Source organism: Apus apus, chromosome 15 (assembly GCF_020740795.1).
Source record: "Apus apus isolate bApuApu2 chromosome 15, bApuApu2.pri.cur, whole genome shotgun sequence".
In the NCBI taxonomy this organism is placed as follows: Eukaryota; Metazoa; Chordata; class Aves; order Apodiformes; family Apodidae; genus Apus; species Apus apus.
The window spans coordinates 11,164,816-11,187,939 of record NC_067296.1 but is presented as its reverse complement, the minus strand read 5'-3'; the positions used below and the strand labels follow the sequence as shown (position 1 = coordinate 11,187,939).

The window sequence follows — 23,124 nt, the reverse complement described above, 5'->3', positions numbered from 1 at the left end:
CTTCTATTCTCATTTGCAGTAGTAATGAAAGATAAAATTTAAGATATAGATTCTTCTGATCTTCACTAGAGACCCTGTACATTTCAGTTTGTTTCACAAATGTGTGGCTTAGGTGAAGGAGGTATCTCAGGAAGACATTATTAGTCCACTAAGTCAACCCAGTTGTTGTAAAAGATCAGAGTCAAAAACCAAGAATGGTATGGGAGCTTCTTGAAGCAAAAAACCTTTGGCTAAAAAGAATAGTTAGTGTATATAAAATAGTAACAACCCATATACCCACAGGTTATGAAAGCATAAGAAGAAATTAAATAGCATATTGGATCACAAATAGTCCTTCTAGTAGAATGTTAATATACAGTGGTTATTTCTAAGGCCATCTCGTGTTGAATTTCACAGGACTTTGTGCAGGAGTGGTTTCCAAAATCTGAGTTCCACATTCCTCTTATGTACTGTGTTTGAAACCTTGAGAAGCACTAAGCACCCCACATCTCTTTGAAGTAAAATGGAAGTACAAATACAATAGAAAAACACATGCACAACTGATTCAGATGTTAGACACTTCAGAAACAAACAAACAAACAAAAAAAACCCTCCAGCTGCCTCTTCACCTCTTCATTAGGTAAATATTTGCTTCTATTATATGGAAAGAAAATAAGCAGCTAGATAACTTTGTCATCTGATGTGGTTATTCCCCACTGCCCAGGAGCTTGTACTAACAAGTATTATTTGCAGGAGGATGTCCTGTTATCCTGGCCCTCCACAGAAAGTGCAGCAGGCATTGCACTGCTTGCAAACTCACGTGGGGACACAATACTCACAACTGCATTTTAAGAATTAATGTGCCTCTGCAAAGGCAATAGACCAAAGGTTTATATACATCCCATTCAGTTGGTGTTTCATTACACATCTTTGGATGACTTTTCCAAGATGGTTCTTTAACAGCAGTTCAAGATTTCTTTCCTAAATGTGAGGGTACACAGACCTATCATCTCAGTTAAAACAGAGAATAAGGCAATCACTCTGACAAGGACGCACTTTGCTTCTCCTCCTCTCCCCAGTAGAAGCAGTTAAATATTTTAAAGATAACGGGGGTGTATGTGGGAAAAAGTGAAAGATAAGAGAACACCCAGGTTCCTCAGCTTGAGTTAACTATTCCAATTCCAATGAGGACAGTGGATGTCCTCCAGCTGAAAGTCCACCCCAATAGAAACCAGAGGTGGTCAAGCATGTTTGGTCCCACTCATACAGCATGTAACCAAGTGGGCTTCTCCTTACAGCTTTCCCCTGTTTTAGTAAAAAACACTAGACTGTTGTGACTGCTAAAAACCGGTATAAGCTAATGACTGGAGCACTGTGGCCAGGAGGTGTGGTTGCCACCATTCAGTACTGCAACAGAGATGAAAGAACTCACATGTTACCTCTGAGCGGTTTTGCTGTAACAGTTCAGGCTGTGAATTCAGGCTGTCCCAGACTGTTTGTGAATGCAGTTGGCTCGTGAATATCATTGATGCAGATGCTGGCATACATTCAAAATGCTGTGTTTCATGTTTTGCTTTTATCTTTAAATATATTTGAGTAGGTTTTTCTCCCTTCTAGAACAGCTCACATAATAGGTAGAACTAAAAATGATCTAATAGCTTCAATGCCTTAGAGCCAGTGGCATGCATGAAATTCAAACTGTGACTATAAAAAGAAGTAATGAGAGCTTTTTCTCTAAACCTCATTTTTAGCTATTTCTATATTTTTTGAGAAGGATAAAACTTGTTCATGTTTTAGATCAGCATCAGTTAAATAACATGCAATCTGAAAGTTATTACAAGTTATCTAGGGAACTGGAGGCAAAGTCTGGGTTTTTTCAACTGGTTGAGAAGGCAGTAAGTTTAGGAAGATTAGTAGTTACTAATTAAGGTTACAGAGTGCCCCAAATCTGTTTTTACAGCCCTTAGTTTTTAGTCAGAATCAACTATATCCATTATATCTGAGCAAATAATTCCTGTTGAGTAATGTATTTGCACCTTCTTACTTTCTATTTGCATAGTCCCTTTGTGGTATTACAGCTTTTCTGATAGTATCAACTTGCGCTTGCCTCATTATTTCTGCAGTGTTCAAAATACGTATTATATGGACTCTGCAGCCAAACACAAGTTGCATTGCTCAGTTCTAGTCCAATAATTTGTGTCAGTTCACCCTATGACTGAGTGCAGCTCTTAATTAAGTTTATTTGCATGTGTGCAAAACATATGCTTGGTTATTCAAACCTTGCCTTGCACAGATGTTGCCTAATTTTGTTAAATGGGAGAGACCTATATAACTTTTAAGATGTATTAGCCTGCTTGTAATATTTAATCATTTGAGTGTATTCCCAGACTAACAACCATTTGGTACCTTGCTTGTGAGAATTTACATATTTTATCTATTTGTAAATACTCTGAAACAAGAATTTGTTATTTTAATAAACATGGGTAATTTGGGGATTTTACTATGTTTCATTCCAGCACAGGCTGACTCAGTGTGTTCTGAGACATATGCATATTGAGACACTCCTGGAGACTGATTTTAGGTTGAACCATAACCATTATGACTGTGGAAGAGACCATTGAGGATGTACACCATGGGCAGCTGGTCTACCCACTGGCAGTTATAGCAGTCTTGGGTCATTCTACAAAGAGGTAGTCTGTGTTGTATCCCCTAAGCTGCTCTAACAATTCTGGCGTTTAATCAGAGACAGATACATTTGTTATAAATAAAAGGAGCCAAAAGATACTAAGAATATCTTTGGAGAGGCTTCCTTGATAGTGCGTTGGGTAATGAATGACTAAATAAAAAAAATTAAAGCAGAATATAATGGATTTGTACTTTGTTTGTACACAAAAGACATCATTAGAACTCTTCAACCGTCATTAGTTCTGTCTCTTCTGCAGTGTCACTGAGTCATTCTTCTCCCTGAAAAAAGTCTGAGTTACAAAAATGCCAAACCATACAACAAAACCAGCTAAAACTCTCTGGGTTGTCTTCCTATGTAAGCTGGTTCTCTGAATTTAGGGGATTATTTCCCATGTTTTTTTTTCCATTTCAAGGTGAAATGAGTTCTGCAGATACCTCAAGGTCAATCTTAGCCGAATTTTCTAAAAGGTAGGGTATACAGAGAAAAACCTTTACCCTTCCAAACAGTCACATCTGTTATGGTCTCTTGGAGGACTCCACCTGGCTCACTCTGGAAAGGACCTGACGACGTGTCTTAGGTGTGGAGAAGCCAGGAGCAAGTGAAAGTGGATAAGCTTAATAACAGATCCTGTGTTTCTCAGTCATTCAGGCAACCTGGGTGCCACTCAAACTAAAATTAGGCCCTTTGTAAATGGGAATGAGAAGTCTTTGTTCTTTTCTGCTTTTGAGCAGATGATCACAACCTAGACGTATGCAGCTCCAAAATAAGCACTCCCTGTCTTAACCCAGGCACAATAACCTCTTTACCAATTCAGAATCAGTGCACTTGCCACATTTAAACCACCGTGATAAGATTAAATAAAGTGACTGTTGAGCAAATGAAAACAGAACTTGAAGAGCAGGGCTGGGGTAATCATTTAGCAGCATCATTTATTCGCTCTTCAGAAAAAATAAAACAAAAATTAACATTGAAATAATGAAGCAAACCCAAAGGAAGAAAAGCAGTCTGGCAAATTCTGGCCCCTGTGCTACTGTCTGCTCAGTAAGTGGGTTCTTCCAGGGTAGATTCTCAAGAAAGGCCCCAAAGACACATAAAGGGATTTTTCAAAGTTCAGTTACAAAGCCATGTTTCTAAAATTTGTGTATTTCTAGTAATTAAGACAGTTCTTGATCTACCAGAGAACTAGACAAATACATAAGAATCAGTCTTTGATTTTAAAAAAGCATTATTCATCCAACCTGGCTAAGCAGTCAGTCAACTACAGTGATTTGGTTGAAATACCTATCAGTGGTAATTGTGTACTTAAATGCTTTGAACATTTTCTGTAAAATATTGTGCAAAATTAAACAGGCACGATTACAACATATAAAAGAGGGTTATTTTACATACAATGAAGAAAATTTGTAAAATCAGATGCCAAGATATGCAAACGATTTGTATGCACAAAACCCCATGTGTGCATATGAAAAACACTTAATTATGCCTGTTATTGTAATTGCCATTAACATGTGCAATTACTTGCTTTGCATCACAATTCTAGGTGAATGGTTAAATCCGCTACAAAATTATGAATAGCTGAACAATTCTGTTACAGTCCCCAAGCCATTTTATTAAATATCTTATTATATAGTAAGCAAAGTGCGTATTATGAACTAACAAATTGCAAACTCCATTTTTTCTTGAAGTGACTGCAGTATTCCCCGAAGAACTGAGATTATGTTGTTTGCAGAACAAGAACTCCACATGCAATAGCAGGGAAATCATCCTTCCAGTACTTCCCATCAGGGCTTAGCTACATCAACAGGATGGGTTTTCTGGACTCCTTCAAACCCTGGGATTTTCTGGAGAATTTGTAAGGTAGAGGGGGGATAAAAATTTTCTGGAAATACAATTAGTGTTACAACTCTAAATGTAATTTCTGGTGGAACAAATTGGAAAATGAGGATGGTTATGTAATATTTCTTAAGGACTATCAAACTAGATTTCTGCAGGCACTTCTATAAGACTGTTCCACAGCTAAATTTAAATCCTCTTGAATCTAAAAGCTTTGTTCTTCTATCTTATGATAGTGCAACAGCTTCATCCTTGGCTCTGCATTCTTAATTGTTTTAGAGAATCAGCTCTTATGGTAGTACTTGATCAGCTGAAATTCAGTCCTAAATATAGCAGAAGTTTGAGGAACTTCATATACGTGGATATTAGAGCCAAAGTTGCTGCTCTAAGTTGGCCTCTCCTAAGCTCACTCAGAGATAGTTTGAGGATGTGACTGCAGGCTTGATGGATTTACATTGACATGAGCCATGAAGAAAGGAAATGTGGGGAATTCATACTACCCTTTTTGGGTTCTGCTTTTCACCTAACATGTTGACAGGAAAACACTCCAAAATATAAAGGTGAACAGGTGACAACTCCCATCTTCTCCTTACCACTCCTTTTCCCACTTCTACTGCGCATCAATAAAGGCTGCAATTATTACTTTTTCAATAACAGTGGTAAAAACTGAAAAAATTACAAAACCTGATGGCTACTCTCCCTTACCCTAGAGCTTATCCTAGAGCTTGGCCATAGATCCAGTTCAGAAAAATCTAGCTTCATATTTTTAAAATGTGATCCAAGCAACAACATCAATGAAACTCCAAATTCACACCCCTTACTCTCCTATCAGGACCTGGACCACATGTAGACTGTAATTAACAGAACTATTGCTGAGGAGAGACCATCCTGAATGTAATTATGCTATTAGGACAGGGCACTCAGAATAGCTTGCTTATTAGAGAAGTCCATATGCTTTTCCTACACACTGTAATTTTCACTTATATAAAATAATCTTCTTAGGAGATACTACAATTGAACAGTGATTATGTGTATCAAATACATTTTCCATGGTTATGGTTTATATGAAAGCACAAGACCAGAGAGAATCACAGTTTACTGTCCATGCATTTAAATAGTGCAAATGGTTTTGCACAGGTTCAAATGTGCAACTGGGAGTTTCCATCATCCTCAGTCAAACAAACTGTCAGACAGTGGTATCAACCACAGACATGAAATGCCCATTGAAAATGTAGAGATAGAATTGTTACATTTCAGACAAAACTCTCAAAGCATTAATAGAATTACTATTCAGACATGACTGTTATTGGACTCTGATGTTGGAGCCACTTTGAAGTGGCTGCTTTGCAAGTAAATGGCTGAACAATTACACTGTGATACTTGTGTTCCAGAGCTCCTGACAATTTATGAAAAATATACTATGTACATCTTTGGGAATCAATTTCTGTAAATAACCCATCTCTCATGAGAAATAACCCTATATAACAAGGTGATCACCTCAAGTAGACTTAGATGGCAGTGAAATAGATGAAGCCTTCTTCACATCTCAGAAGGCAGAAAAACAATGAAATAAAGCAGCTATTTCAAACCACTCCAGACATACTACTTTGGAACAGTTGCTTTGAAGTCATACCTTCTGAGAGCTATCTTAATGACAAGATAAGAGCAGGAGCACTGGGCCAGGCAAGCTTGTTCCAATGGTAAAATGCCTTAAAAGGAATCTCAGGGCTATTTCTGGAGGATAGAAGCCATCCAAGTGATCAATGATTTTGTTTTGTGCGCAGATTTAGGTTACAGGGGAAACAAGGGAACAAAAGATTGATTTTGAGAAGGTATAATTTAAAACTTCAAAATAATATCCAAGATTTTGAAGTCTGGAATATGATTTGGTTGTTTGATGCAATGGTATGACTTCATCGTTTTAGTGGCTCCTCTGAAGATGGGACTACTGATTTGTGGTATCAAGGGACCATGGGATTTGACTAAGAAGCTGTAAATCAGGAAATACACTACTGCCATTAGCAACACATGGGACAAATTTTGCAGGTTTTAGCACATAGTATTTGTTCTTCTCAGGGAATCTTCTAGGACCAAGTTTTGACCTCTAATACACAACTTCCCTTAGCTGTACAACCTCAGCATGCGTGAACATTGGCCCTCCAGCACTCTGAGCTTATCAGTCAGAGAGGAGCTGGGTGACTCACAGCTCTCTGGCTCTGCAAGAGCCATGAGCCCATGGAGCAGTTACCCAACATCTTCGTGACTCAGTACCAACACCTGTAGAGCTGATACAGGCTCCTTGGAAGTCTTTGAGAGCTGTATAATGGAAGAGCAGGATTTATGTGATAAAACAGCTTCCAAAAAGTTGCCGATCGTAGCGATTTGGAGAAAAAAAAAAGCAGGCACTTACTGTTGCTGTCTAGACCTTGCCTAGTAGCTGTTCTTCCAACAATTTATATATGCAATTACACATCTATTCACCATCACTGCAGGTGCAAGCTGAACAACAGCATGTGTATAAATGTGTGTGGGTGTGCAAATGCTTCATCATAGTGGTTTGTTAGCACAGTGAGTGAAGCTTTGTGTCCAATGAATGTGTAAATTAGATGCTTAGATTACTTGAGTGAAAAACAGTTCACTTTGCCTCCTTAGTCCATCCCTCTCAACAAACATCAGAAAAGAAAGTAGTTGGATAGTTTAATTCCCTGTCAAAGTAGCAGCTTCAATCTAAAACCTAATCCTAACTTGTGCTGTCCTCAGGTTTCTAACAATGAAGAGAAGTGAATCTTAAAGAATTAGTCATGTTGAATGATATCTTAATCATATGCATTATATGCTCTTATGTAGCATCAGAATAAGAGATGTCACATCTTGTGTTGTCGTTTCTGGGACAGAGAACTGAGACTGTTGGCTAGCTTTAAATCATTCTGGCATTAACGAGATTCTGACCAGAGGCTCTTTCATGTTCAGGATATGCACGGAGTTATTTTCTGTTATATCACAATACTTTGCAAAGGAAGAGCTAAGTTACCAAGACTAATCCTTTGTGTCTTTCTTTCTTTACAATGTCAGACAAAATAAGACTGTGCTGTATTTCCATAATCTCTCTTGCATTATGAGAATATTATGATCTATAACCCCAGCAAAATCCCGAAACTGGTTGCATTCCCATTGGATCTGATATGCTTAGACTTGTCTGTTTCTGTCAGAAAAGATATTTCTAAGTATGTATTATTTCATTTTAACAGGCACTATCAGGCTAAAAATCAGATTATTAACATAAAGCAGAAAAGTACAGCTTTCTGGTGTTTAAATATTAGTATTTCTGAAAAACAAAACATGATGCAATACCCAAGGTTCTCTTCTTTCTTCAACTACTTAAAATTAAATGCAGTTTTGAAGATCTCGGGTATATTCTGCTTTTTTCTACTCAGATAGGTTTATTTAGATTAATCTGTTCAAAAGTAGTTTTTGTTCTCAGACAACTAGACCTAAAAAAGATTTATTCAATGCTGTGATGGAAAATTGCAGAGGAGGGAGGACAGGAGGGAAATCTGAATTAAAAACTAATTAAGTAAACCCACCAGAAGTAAGTCTTCCATTTCTTTTAATAGGCTGAGGGGGGGAAAAACAAAACCAACCAAACCAAACAAAACAAAACAAAAAAAAACACCAAAAAAACCCCCACAAAACAAAAACAAACTAACAAACAAAAAAAACCCATGTGAAGATCAATCCTTCCAGACAGAGGGAAAACATGCACACCTATGCAAAAATTTAGGGTGTGTTTCTCTGCTGATATTTTCATGATGTCTAAGCTGCTAAGAGCATATTCAGTAACTTAACTCTTAAAATCACTTCATTAGAGCCACCAAACCACCATGATCTCAAAATACATAAACCCTTGGCAGTGTGGTTTTTGTTTGGGTTGGGGGATGAGGTGTGGTTTTTTTAATAAGTTGTGAAATATGTCTAAAATGCTTAACAGGCCAAAATTAGAGGAATAGATAAATATTACATTGCAGGGTGGGAAGTGGAATGAATTTTCAGCAGGTGGAGAACACAAGAGAGCTGATTATATAATACATCATCTCCCAGTTAAGAGAGATGAGTAATGCCCCAGGTCACAGTGCAGATTTTTTCAAACAGGTTGGTAGAACTAGTGACCTTTGATGTGTTGAAATTAAGCCTAAATACATCCTAGGCGTAGTGTTATGAGAGCAAGAGTGAGAAAAATATAAATGGAACAGCAGGTTACTGAAAACATCTTATTCTATATTTTGCTCCCAGTTTGTTCTTTCAGAAACAAAGGTTATTTAATCACTTTTTATCCCATGTCACACACAATGACTTTAGAGCTTACTGACAACTTTCAATCAAGGATATGTGGTTCATGAAAAAAGACACTAGTGACCCTAAGGAGCATTACCTGTAGGAAAAGCCCAGTGTGAGGTCAGTTTTTCTTAGGCACCAAAGCATCCGCACAGGAGAGATAGTGTAAGTGCCCCAAGGGAATAGTTTTCAGTCAGACTTACACTTCATTAGATAATAGAGGATCTATTCTGAGGTCATAAATGAGATTTTTGACAGTTTAAGATCAAACTGAGGACTGAAAATGCTGAAGCTATAGGAAAGCAGGCTTTGTTGGCTTCTGTGTTGTTACAGTAGTAACACCCATTCTATTTCCAGAAAAATTCTGGAGAAAAGCATGTGGAGCCAGGGGGCTCCTGCATTTGGTAAGGCAGAAGAAGAGTGCTAACTAGCAGGATCAATTCAGACTAGGTGGCAGAAAAGTGAAGAAACTGTAAAGAAAACCGACTGAAAAGTAAAAAAAAAAAAAAAAGTTGCAACAAGCTCTACATCACAAGAGAACAAGAGAACGTAGGAAAGCACCAACTAGGAGGAATGCCAGATTTCTGGATCAGCCTGTATTTTCTTCAAAGATACTTTCTTGGACTAAAGAAGAGGGATACAGAATACATTTCTGTTATGAGTTAGGGCCCCTTCTTCAAACGCTTTCATTGACACAATATTCTGGATTTTTGAAGGACGCTTCTTTGTACTTTTACTTGTTAAAATGATCTCTTTTACTTGGCTTCTTTTCAATTTATTCTTCTGGTTGAATTACAGCAGGAAATGTACACCATAACACAAAGAGGTCTATTGGCTATCTATCTTGACAGCCGCTCTTCGCATACCCTATGTTTGCCTTAAGAAAATACGCATCTGATCGTGTCATCTCTTAAGTTAACCACTACTACAAGGCTCTCAAGTAAACGAGCCTCAGGCAATGGCTGATATTTGCTCCTATTACAGATCTAGCAGAGTCATGGTTTTAGTGAGGATGTAATTTTTTTGTATCATGGGATTCAATTCTGAATTAGTATCAGGAGTTTACAGTAAACTAGTGTGTTCATCAAGACCTCTGTTACATTGCTAAATGTAGGGATTCCCAGATGACAGTAAGTTCACTTATGTTCCTCACTTGCAGGAAGAAGTGTTACAGGTTGCTGGGTTCTCATGATGTATCTCCTGAAATCTGAAGTGATATACGTAGTTTATCTCGCTTCTGATTTTCCCATTAATTTTCTTGAGGTAAACAAGAAACTAGGCAATTAAAAGTCATGGTGAACAAGTGGATACTTTGTATGAGTGAAAAATTAGGCTCCATTCTCTTTTTTCTAAAGCTTTCTCTGCATAATTAGTATTGTGTTAGGAGTATTTACTCTCTGCTTCTAGTCACTGTAACAAAGAGCAAAGTCAAATGAGCAACCATTATGGAAACAAACATTTTAGCTGAAGTTAAGCTGAAGTGCTGTAACTGAAAATAGGGTGTTTTTCTCCTTGAAACCTCTGCAGTCCCAGAAACCTGCTACCCAGCCTGTGTAGTTGCTATAATTAAAAAAAAATAAAAAAAATAAAAAAATATCCTTCTATCATAAATGCAGAGCTTACAACATTATAGAAGTCCCATCTGCAACACACAAACTTTAGAGGAACCCAGTGAAGTCACTGTTACCTACATTATTATGTATTGTGAGCAACCCAAAGAGGCTAAAGCTTTAGGTAGCTGGAGAGAACACAAGGGTACAGAAACAGGTGTGTCAAACAATCTCAACAATTGTGATTTCCTGCCGGTGAAAGTCTGTACAACTTTTCTCCTCTTTTCTGCAGTAGTTCGTTAATTCCCCCCTTACTCTGAGCCATCCTTAGAGGTGACTGACACACTGTGTTGTACACTTGTCCTGTCATTTTCTCTCTGCTGCTGAAACCATTTGGGATGGTCAAAATCTAAGGTTCTCAATCAACCTGTCTCACTCTACTGTGCTCATTGTGGTGCTTACAATGGATCAGTGATCCCTCAAGTGGATGCTCACCAATGTCCATTATATAGCTGACCATAAGTTGTGCAGGTTGAGGAGAAAACTTTTAAACTATTTCCTTTCTCTGTTCCTTCACCACAGTTCTCCAGTGCAGCTAAAATAATGTGATACTAAGTATTGTGCGGGAAACTTTACAGGCTCCAGTCCTAAACTTGTCATCTTCCCCAGCTCCACCCATCATAGATAACTGGAAGCCTTTCAGCTCTGGAGGCTGAGGTCTGGCTTAGACAGTGACTTCTTGCAAAGCAATCTCATCAAATCTCTTACACAGCAAAACCTGGAAATAGGGGAGATTGTGGAATTCTTCTGTAGAATAGCAGCTAACCTTTCTGTTGAGCATGTTGGCTCTATCTTCATATTTCACAGAGATTCATGTACTTCATGATGAAAGAATTAAAAAGAACTTGGGGGAGCAGAGAAACTCTCTTGAAGACTGATTTCTACTAATGTTTTGTCTGAGTTTCTCCAAGAAAGCAGGGTTGGTCCTAGACACTGAGCAAACTTGCCCAAAGCATCAACACTTGTATATATTATTTGAAGCCAGACACAGAAGATTGATCCTGAATATTTCATTTGGTGTTCATGTGTGTTCCTTCAGCCATCTTCTTCATTGCTTCTAGTCTGTTCCAAGCTTCAAGGCTAGGCAAGTACACTCTCCCTAAACAGCATTTTCTACTGCCCTGTCAAGAACAGTCTCCTAGACTGGAGAAACCACGGTTCTGACCCAGTAGAGCATTTCTTATGTTCTTGAAAGGATAAAAAACCAAACCTTGGTGCAGGCTCTTTCATTAAGAAGATGCAGATTTCTGTGAGCAACTGAATGAAATGTGACAGACATTCACAACAGATCAATATGGGCAAGGCACAGGGAAGACTGTGTGGCTCAAGGGATGTAGCAGCCCTCAGAAAAGGCTGAAGGCTTCACTGATTTGATGTAATGCAGTGATCTATGTCCAGTTGCTAGTTATGCAGCAACAGAACAGTTTGAGGATGTTAAAAGAAAGCAATTAGAACAAGGACGTTAACACATGAGCTGTCTCTTCAGTACATGCAACAGTCATGAAGGAAATGCCCAGGACATGCCTTTCTTTAGCTATAACCACAGGTCTGCACACATGAGCCATGTGTGATTACAGGATATTACTGTACTACAGAGAGCAAGGTAATATGCTCTTTGATTAAGATCATCTTGCTGAAATATTTATGCAGACTTGAGCATGAAGCTATTGACCTGCATCAAGTAGTTCTATGATGTGCTCTCTAGGGCATGTATAAATTGTGTATACGTTAGACCATAAATCAACTTGAATTTCAAACAAAAGCAGGAGATGGGATTTAATAGGCACAAAGAATCCATTTATTAGCATACAAACTCTAGCTACAGTTAGAAGCGAAATGAAGGTATCATATTTAGCTTTATTTACTCTTTGGTATTTATAGATCTGACCTGCTCAGAAAAGCCAGGGTAATTAATTCTACCTAATAAATTTAAAAAATAAAAAAACCCACAAATTTGGTTTAAAAAATGACATAATGTTATAAGTAAACAAATTGTGTAGCCTGTTAATTACAACATTAATTGGGCAGTCTTGAAAAAGAGTTCCAAAGCTAAATGCTGTATAAGAATAATACTGTAACTTTACTACTCACTAAAATAAGCAGTTAAGTTTCCAGAAAAACATGACTCCTAGCATTACGTAACTCATCACATGTTCAAAGTGCAGGGCAAACATTAATTTACTGAATAATCTTAAACCATCTTCATTCATAGCTAAAGTATGAAGGATTTTTTATTATTATTTGACAGACATATGAGTTTATTTGCAAAGAGAAACAACTAATTGTGGGCACAAATATGTGTGCAAATTAAGTCTGAGTAAGTACTTTAGTACTTGTACTTAATGTGTGCAATCAAATTTGGAATTTTTTTGTGGTTTTTTTTTTAAGAATCCCTTTAACATTAAAGAGAGAAAGGTAAGAGGGGGTTTCAGTACTCCATAGACTACCTGATAGACTGAACCATTTCACAAATTCTATTCTTACTGAAACTGGTGGACATATACTTGTCCGAAGGTGAGCAGGAAGATATGGACAAATAAGTATTTTCTAATTTAACTTTTATCCGTCAAGTAGTCAACTACCTCTATTTCATTAGGTCATTAGAATGTAAAGTAATTGCAAAGAGGAAGGAGAAGTACTAAAAGGTAAATAGAAATCCTTTTCCATCCTTCAAAAAGCACATGGTTTCCTTTTTTTTACTATTAGGTGATACAATATTCAGCATGAAGACTAAATCTCTAAAGACTTTTAACAAAAATTATTGCTTAAATCTCCAAGTGAGCAACCAGATCTGTCTGTGATTTTAAATAAATGGTCCCAATGTAATATTATGCGAAGAGCAGTTTCAGAATTTGGTTGTTTTTTTCCTTAATTCACCAGATTTCCGAGATGTACTTGTCTCAGCTGTTTTCTCCATTAATAGTAATATGAAACACTAGAAGATGTAGAACAAGAAATGGCAGCTACATTTTTAAAAAGAAGTGAATAAAAAAAATCCAAGTTCTCTAATCTTACAATGAGGACAGATTTTCTTTTCTATGCAAAATACTTTTTCTTCTCCTTTCCAGTGTTTCCCATGAGTTGACTAGTAGACGCTGAAACACCTCAATATATAATTTATCCCAACAGTGGCACTGCTGTGTGTGATTTCCATGGTTAAAATATGGGGCTGAGCCCTAAAAAATGCAGTCAAATTGCAGCGGTGCCACTGGCTTCCTACAGAAACTCAGAGAAAGCCATTATTTACAGCTCAATTCCCTATATGTAAAATAACTTTTCCCCCCACTGTTTTCTGTCTCTTTCAAATTAGATTGCAAATTAGAATTAGACTACTTAACAGTTTCTCTTTATATGCTGCACAGCAACTGGCACAATCATGCATTATTTCAGATATAGCCTATAGGTATTTCTCAGACTGGACATCTCTGTTTGGAGAATCTGAGCCTGAATCTTTTTGTAATCGGTAATAGTTCCTTTATGATGCATGAAAACATCTGAAGAGTTGAGGAGGGCAACAGAAATGCCCTTTGTAGAGAGTGCACAAAAGACCTGTAATACTTCTCTGTGTGATGTATGAGATACTGCAACTCTGAAAAAGCCTTTTTCACCCATACAGCTTGCTTTGATGATTATATACTTAAGACCTAAAAATGTATTAAATAAGATGTAGATGCATTATTTAGATATTAATATAAAATAAAGATAAATCAATCCTGCATTGTTTGCACAGTGTGCAATGTCATCCCTGCTGCTCTTTATGCCAGGGTTTAGTTGCCGCAAGCAACGTAAATGCAAAGAGGGAACTTGTGTGTACATAACTGGGTTCTTTCTTGTGCATGAGAGAGGATTCCCAGGAACTAGGGGGGATAAAATATTTAAGACATTCTAGAACTAATAAATTAATTCTAAATCAACAAAGGATAATAGAAACTGTCAGATCAGATAACTAGTGAAAAAGCTTTTCACTGATGTGATAGACTACCTACTCAAACTCCCATATTCAAGTTTAGACCCAAGCCTTTATGTGTCCCAAGAGTTTTGCTATTAGCATTTGGAATAAGAGAACCAGCAAGCATCTGGAATATGAGAACACCAGTGCAGTGGGTCTCTGAAATGTGGGACCAGAGTGCACATTTGCACTCAGGGACAGTCCCTTAGGCTTCTGTATTTCAATGTGAGATTCTGTCTAATCTTTCCAATCAGAAGAAAATTATTGTAAAGCTAGGAGGAAAACAGGACCCTCTATTATTACTCAAGGATGCAGAGGCAATTATAGATGCAAAAAAAGGTCATAAAACAACACCAGGTATTTCCAATATGATGACTTCACTCTCATAAATCCAGTCTAGGTTATGATGGTGCATAATCAGTATTTCCAGTTCTGGGATTTTTTAAATGGTTTAAGTATCTTTTCAGCAACATTTGAACTACCTGATAATTTGGGACTTGGGGAAAAAGAGACCTGTAAAACACTTTTTCCTTCATTAAGGATCTTTATTTCATTTACAGAACCCTAATATTTGTGTCCATAATACAAGTGTCCAAACACTGGGAACAGTCAAACCTTGGAAAAGCTTAAAAACAACCCTCAACATTAATAGCTTACTTATTAACTGATCTCATTTAGCTGCTACAAAAGTAGCATTAAAACATAACTTCAGCAAGCTTCTCTCTTGAATCCCAAAATTAAACTAAGTAGTTAGAGTTTCAGTAAGTAAAATACCCAGGCAACCATGATAAAGCAGTTTGTGCTAAGCATACATCTTGTGGAGTAACATGCAACTTTGTCACAAATCTAAATATGTGCAGTACCAAAATTACACATTCAGAGCAATAGAATCTACATCTAATCCCACCAATGCAGCTTGTCCAAGTGCACCATGCCCATCCTCCTCTTCAGAAATGGAGAGATTACTCTCCCTCCTGGAAAATCCTGGAGAAGAGCTGCCATGCATGTGAGATTAGTCATGCATCAAGGAGGAGGGCTGCTGAGGTAGGACAGGATTCTCCACTGCAGGACAGAGAGGCTGGGGAAAGGGAGCTGTGTGCTTCCATTGAAGTTTCTCTGCATCACAGGGACTTGGGGCCCAGTTAGGTCTGACCAGAACAGGCTTGAGGATTTGATGAGAAAGAAAAGGACCTTTGCAAAAGCACAATGGCCCATTTGTTGAAGGGTAAGTAGCATTGCAGTACTTGGTAATATGGTGATGATCCTTCTGGTGCTACCTGATAAAAAACTCTAACTGTACCTTCCCATGAATAACAAATATTTTGGGAATTCTTACAGAGCTGAAATTTGGATTTCAGTGTAAAAGGAAATGGGATATTAAGTTGGAATGTAAATTAATATCCTGCATGTTTCTAGTATCTACTGAGTACTCCTGCGTATAGTCCCCATGGTATCACCCAAGGAACTAAATACATGTGCAACAGTAAGTTTCTGCTGGGAGCCCTTTGGTTGGATTAGAAAAAAAAAACATTCTGACTTTGAGTGGCAGAGCTTAAAATAGCACAAAGCTTCATATAGAGTTAAGTTGTAAACTGGAGCAAAAGCATTCATTGGCTTATTAACTTTGGTCATAAATTAGTAGTATTGAATGTAAGAGACCCGATACTCTTCCTGCTTCAAAAGAAATCTGATTCAGGAAAAACTCTGTAAACAGGAAACTTAAATGGAAACCAAAATTTTTTCTGGTGAAAAGAAAAATGTAGGTAGCCTGGCCAAGTGTTAGTATCAAAGTTGAAAGTTTATGCAAAAGTATGACAGATAAGCCTGCAAGTCCCTGACTGCAAAAGGATGAGAGCAGCAGCCAACTGACAGGCAGGGCATCAGGAGCATCTTCTGTCCTGGTGCTCAGTCTGCTCAATTTCCTTGCATCTTAAGCACATGTTATAGTTAAGCATACAGTTACAAGATTTTCTGAATTACGGGCCTGGAATGAATAGATTTGCAGCAAAAATTACTAGAACAGATTGAGAAAGCTGGCACCAACCTATCTGCACTCCAGTTGTACCCCTTTCTCTTTGCCTTCCCTTTGTTCCTTAAAAGGAACATCCATCCTTAAAAACCCAAACCTATCAAGGCTAAGGAGGAAAAGCATACCTTTCCCATGGATAGCAGGCTCTCTGACACTATGCACAAGACTCAAACTAAGCAAACTTGTTGAAGGAACAAATACGTCAGCAAAAAGATGTCAGCAAAAAGTGTTAATTAAAATGTTTAGAAGTGTAATTCAATCCTAAACAGTTATGAGAAATCAATGGTAGGCTTGTGAAGGGAGATGCACAGTCTATTAAGGGTAGGTTACAGCTTTAAAAAAGGAAGAATTAAAAACAAAAGTCCTAATACAGATTATTCCTGTACTTGTTGTTTTATTGTGTTACATCTTTCCCTTGGCATTGCTTAGATGGCCAGGCATTGCTTAGATGGCCAATGTCCTTATGTTGCCTGTGATGCTCTACTGGGTTAGGGGTCATCCTTCAACCCCTTTCCTCAGTCTTCTCCAAAGAGAACACTAAGAAATTATGCCAGTTTAGCTGTTAATATCACCTAACACTACAGCTTGCACAACAACAGGTCCTTGCCTGAGTACAGATCCTACACTGGAGAAGGAAGACATGGTGGACCACTGGCAAGTAGAACTCAGTAGTGCCAATCCTGAAAAACAATTCTTGAATTGCCTGGTGCCAGGAAGGAAGTGTAGCAGCATAGAGAACAAAATGTGATGGCACCAATGTATACTTCTACAAATTAAGATGGATTATCCCAAAATTAAGGGAAGGTGGGACATTTTCACACATTGTCAAGGCTGTCTGTATCTCCTCAAGTAATACGGAGTTGTGACATGGTGTTCTCTTCTTCAGTCTGTGGAGCCCCATCTTTTATGGCTACAAACCAAATGAGGTTGTCAATCTTGTCTATGCCCTGTGATTGCTGGAAGGATTTAATGAGAGCAATATTTGGGCTTCCTGCAACTGTCTCTCAAATAAATGGTGTTACTGGAATCTGTTCTGAATTTCATATCCCAGCCTTCTTTAGACTCTCCTTTTTCCCTTGATCCTTACTGGGAAGGATGGAGTAGGGGAAAGGAAAAAACTATGATCTCTGGAACTAGTGAAATCCCTCTTTGTATTATGTTTTCTTAAGTGATTGCTGTCTTTTGCCATCTAAATTCACCACCTTTTAATTTTTTTAATTATAACTTAACTAATATTCTATATTTTTAAAACATTTTTGACTGCCTCAAAAAATTCCCTTTAATGTTAAGGCAGGATGTGGTATTTTCTAGAGTAGTTTTTCACTTTAGAGCTAACCCCAGATCTATAATCAATTAAGTTGTGTCTTTTTACACAAATCAGTGAAGACAGTGGGACTTCGAACAGCTGTCTTAATGGCAGCAGGGAAGAATGCAACTGGTTTTAGATGTCTTTCCTGTGAGGATTTCAAAATGCCAGTTGTGCTAATAGTGATTCTTCTCCTGTGAATCCGGCACTAAGTCATGGCACAATAAGAAGAATTACCTCAAGCAATAGTTCATTAAAAAATTGTGAATTACAGTAATAGGAAGTGAACTAACTGCAGTCTGTTCATCCTGAGTTCCATAAATCTGATGTTTACATGGCTCAGTATTAGCAAGAAAGAGATTATATGGTCCAGTGATAAAAGATTCTGAACTTGGGCAAGACAGCCAGCAAGTCTGGTAGCCATGCTGTGTACAGTCAATACTTCTGTTAAGCTGATGTTTCAAGAAGGGAAAATTAAGCATTTCATGAGGGAATTTTCTTAGTGAAATACATGAAAAGCTATATGCTGCCACCTCTACATTCTCTGCTATGTCACTGAAATTTCCTGTGTAAAGCTGTGCTAAAAAAAACCCACAAAAACCACTGTAATTGTATAGGTCAGGAAAGGAATATGAATTATGTCTTTAAACAAATCCACATGAACACCAGAAAAATCTTGAGAATATAGGCTGGCTTCTTTACCAAATTTTCTACCTCTCTATACTTTCCTACAGTAGACACAGCCAAATGAACTAGTGCAGAATAACTCTTTACCACATCATGCATTCAAGAAAATGTTTCAAAACAAGAGTGCATCTCCAGTAGGAATATAATGCCATTTGAATGCCATATAAAAAGGAATATTTTTGTAGTGATCCTTCAGTAATATAAATATTTTGTTATTGGCTTATTTGTGTGATTTAAATGCATGACTTAATTTAAATTAATTTTGTTTTTAAATTAACAAAGAATCCCTACATGTTCAGACTTACTTCTCTACATGCTCTTTTTTGAAGTCGGGGTTAGGATGTAAACACAAACTTTGTACGTATCATTTAGCACCCCTAAGACTTTCTTTTGATTTACAGTCCATAGATGTTTATGTTTGTGTCATAATGATCAAGGTAAAATTATGCTCCAGCATAATAAGAAAAATTACAATTATGCCATCTAAAATATATCCTTCTTGCTACAGTTTAAATTGTATTCAGTTTTTTGAGTAGCTGGCTGGATGAAATCGCTCATAGTAGGTAATTACTGACATCACTGTAGCATAAACTATTATATAAATTAAGTCATTTATGTTCATTTTATTATAATTTTGAAGCAGTCAAATGTTCAAAACTATTTGATAAAGAAATTTAAAACCTGAAATCTTACCAAACGTCAAACTCTACTACTATTTAACCTACCTGGACAAAAACCATATGTATTTATCACCTTTTGTTTCTCTCCACATATTGTATGTATAACACAATACCACAAAAGACATCTTTTCTTGCATCTTAGTATAGCCTCTGCCATGCAGTGGGACACTGCCTTATCTGATTAAGCCTGGTTTAGGGAAAAGAAAATGTTTACTTAGCATTGATAATTCTTTCTCTTTACAAAAAGCATAATAATAATGTTTATATCTTTGTCTGTATGTCGACATGTTGTGTCCTTTCTTGGCTGTATATTTCACAAAGGTCAAAATAATTAATTAGCAGAAAATAATATAGAGGAATTAAAACTGAGATTGCACATGCCTTCCTTTCATCAGCCACTTGTGCTTCCAGAAATGAAATGGCAGAAACATACATTCCTCTTTCAGTCAAGATTGCCCCTTTGGGAGTGAGTCAAGCAGTTCATGTTAGAAGAGTCCTTTGTTCCCTTCACTTAGGGTATCAGAACAGTTGGGCATCAGAGATAAATCATCTACTGTTTGCCTTAATTTAATTTGTATTTCACTCCAGAGCAAGGTGCTTATAATTGCTTGATAAGACAAATAAATAGAAGAACTTAAAATAGTTACAAATATTAATATCCTCATTGGCTCAGAAGGAAGCAATATAGCAGGTGTGTGAGGAGAGCCTGGGATATTTTATTTACTCAGCAGTCTGAAAAAGGCAGGAACTGAAGTTCAATCCAAAACTGGACTCAGGGACAGTCCCTTCCAGGTTGATAGGGCTTGGCTGAAAGCCCAAACCCATTTCTAAGTTTAGTATTCAGTGTAATGGGTGGGAATGATCCGCACCCCATTCATTGTCTTACAGTGATATGACTACTCTTTTTCTCATAAATAAATCTAGTTTTTGTATGACCATCTATTCAGATAAACTGAGAGTAAACTGGCTCTTAGCCTTTGCTTCCAGTTTGTTGTTGTGCAATCACGTCACATCAAAGTGATGTGGCTGTTTCTTTTTCTTTTTTTTTTTCCCCTAAAAAAATCGTTGCTTACATTCTGACGATCTGAAATTACTGAGTCACCACCAACAAGCCTTTAGAATTATTCCTCAAACTGAAGTTAAGTTGAAATCATCATTAGCCATTGTTAAAGAAAAAGAAATCTAATCACAGTATTATTCTATTTATATACTAGCGGTTCGGCTGCGCCCCCTCAGCACCACCCTCTGTGCCTACACTTCATAAGAAGACTACGCTTGTCCTCATGAAGTGAAAATTACCTTCTTGTGAGGCGAAAGCGTTTAATTACCACTCTGCTTCCCCTTGTCTCCATGGTGATCCCATGCAAACAGCCTGCTTTATTAGACCTTATTTTCCCCCGCCCCACGAAGGTAATAAATCAGCTCCGTGCGATCCTCGGTTGCAGCGTTGCCCGCTGCCCCGCCGGAGCGCAGCCCCCGGGCCGGGGGAGCCCCTGGCCGGCTGCCCAGCGCCGGCCGCGCCCCCGTACGCTCACTTCGCCACAGCAAGAGCCGCGGGAAGAGCTCCTCTCTAATCCTGCTTGGAGCTGAGCCCCTGCATCGTTTCGGCACTTGCTGCAGAAAATACGTTCGCCGTTCCCTGCCCGGTCGGGGCGGACAGGCGGGTTATAAATGGGTGGATGCTCGCGGCGCGTCCCTGCCCGCCCGAGCGCTGGCGGGGAGAGCGGGGCCGTTACCTGGGTGCTCGCCGGCGCCAGGGCCCGCGGGGTCGGTGAGAATGCTGGGGTCACTCTGCGACCTGCCTCGCGGGAGAAAGCAGCCTGTCCCTTCTTCCGATGCAGCCATGAGGTGGAGGGCGGGAAGCTCAGAGGCGGGGGGAGGAGAAGACGCTCATGGAGCCGGAGGCGGCCGGGGGACACAATGGGACGGGGGTGCGGCGGGGCGTCAGCCGGGCAGGGCCAGCCGCGACAGCATCTTCCCCGGCGCCGCGGGCAGGCTGCGGCGGGGCGCTCCGCCGGCACCGGGCACTCAGGAGGCGGCTTCGAGCGCCTCAGGGGGGTGGGCCATGCTGCCTGGCGGGGTGGGGAAGAGCCGGGGCGCTGGCCGGCGGGCCGGTCCCCCTCCGCCCCCTCCCGGGACGCCCCCCTGAGCGTCGCTCCCGGAGTCTCCTCAAGCCGCCGCGCTGCTGAGCGCATCCGTTGGAAAACATTGGGATTCTCCCATGGTGCCCAGCGAGCAGCCGCGTGACGTCACGGGGGGCGGGCGGAGGCTGCACCTGCAGCGCACAAAAGCGGGGGCTCCGCAGGTGCGCACGGCCGCGGTGTTCCGCCCCGCCCTCGGGATGCGAGGAGGGGGACCTGCCGGTAAATCTGCCCTCTGGCCACCCCGTTCCTCGGGGAGCTTCGCCCCCCGGGAGGGAGCGGTACCGCCCTCCCGTACGGGGGCAGCCTCCCCCGCGGGGCTGGAGGACGGTGTCCTGGGCAGGCTGCTGCTTCTGGCGCCAGAGAGCGCCGGGACGCGCCCCGCTGGGGCATCCGCGCAGCTCGGCGGGACGTTCCGCGGAGCCGTCAGGTCCCCGCGGGGGTGCGGCGGGACGCGCCCGGGGTCACCCCTTCAGCTGGGCTCTCGTGGTGATGCAGGTGGCTCACGGTGACCCCCGAGGAAACCGTGGGTGTTTCGTCGGGAGCTAAATTGTTTGGTTTCAGAATTTGTTTAGAGGAAATTACAGGTTTTGTGGAATTTTTCCTTAAATGACAGGTGACTTCTCCCCATGTTGCGGTGGGTGCCAGCAGGGGGGCTGCTTGTGTGTACCCAGTACTCTGGGTAGTATCTTCCTGGAGTTTTGGCCTGTAAAAACCAGAGATGCTTTTTGGTCGCTGTGCTAGTAAAGTCCTATAGAAGAAGAGCTCAGTCAGCTCCTGTTAAGATCATGCAGATTCTCTCCTCATGTATTATAGTGGGGTGGTGTCGAGGAGTGTGCATTAAACGTTGCTTTTGTCTTTGTCTGGAACTAGTGTTAAGGAATACGTGAACCTGCAGGTGCATTTCCTAGGCTGATTTAGGAGACATGGTTGTATGCAAGGCTGACCAAGTTCCCGTCATAACAGGTGTAAGTTTGACAAATTTTAGGGATGAAATTTAATGTGAGAAAAAGTTCCATTAATGTAGTCATTCCTTCATGTTAACATTTACTTTTACAGGAATATATAGAAATTAAGAATGATATGGATTTCTTGTATTAAAAATATGGTCAGAAGTTCCATATCAGATTTACGCATTCGTACAAGGTTAAACATAAAATACCTTCAGCCCAAGAGAGAATGTCTCCAAGACAGCTTTAGGACCCTAGAGAAACACAAGATAAGACTGGTGTATTTTTAACCACTCACAGATGGATTGTCTCTATAGAGGACACTTTATAGGATCCTAAAACATTGTTTGATAGAAATCAGTCAAACAAGGCTGGAATCTGCCTTGCTGTTTTAACTTGGTTAAAACATTTCATTTTCTGTCATTCCTGCCAAACCAAGCATCAAGAGACTCAGTCTGGGAATAAATCCTAGGTGCTGTGCACACCAGCTGACAGAGCTGCCCCTAGGCCACCTTGTTCTATTACTAAATGAACCACCATCATGTCTGGGGAGGGGGGAAAAGTACAACATAAAATAATTGTTTTAAATTGTTTAAACCTATCACAGAATCATTTTGTTTGGAAAAGACCTTTAAGACTGAGTCCAACCATAACCTAACTCTACCAAGTCCAGTGCTTAAACCATGTTCCTGAGCACCACATTTATACATCTTTTAAACCCCTCTAGGGAGGGTGATTCAACCACCTTTCTGGGCAGCCTATTCCAGTGTTTAATTACCCTTTCACTGAAAAAGTTTCTTCTGATACCTAATTTAAACCTCCCCAGGCACAACTTGAGTCCAACTCTATGTTGCTAAATAATGTATCTTGTGTAAAAAGTACTATTATCTGCATGGCTTTTGCTTTGAATTTTCATATGTAATGTTGATGATGATGTATCTG

At 39.5% G+C, this 23,124-nt stretch overlaps 1 protein-coding gene across 2 annotated transcripts in view; it reads right to left on the bottom strand.

Annotated features, from left to right (window-relative positions):
- Window positions 1-21,039, bottom strand: part of PHACTR3 (phosphatase and actin regulator 3) — a 98,541-nt gene extending 77,502 nt beyond the window's left edge. For both annotated transcript variants that reach the window (XM_051633307.1, XM_051633308.1), the window contains exon 1: window positions 20,828-21,039. In XM_051633307.1, the coding sequence (XP_051489267.1) occupies window positions 20,828-20,936 (109 nt within the window). In that variant the 5' untranslated portion in view covers window positions 20,937-21,039. The remainder of the gene's footprint in view (window positions 1-20,827) is intronic.
- Between the last annotated feature and the right edge of the window lie 2,085 nt (window positions 21,040-23,124).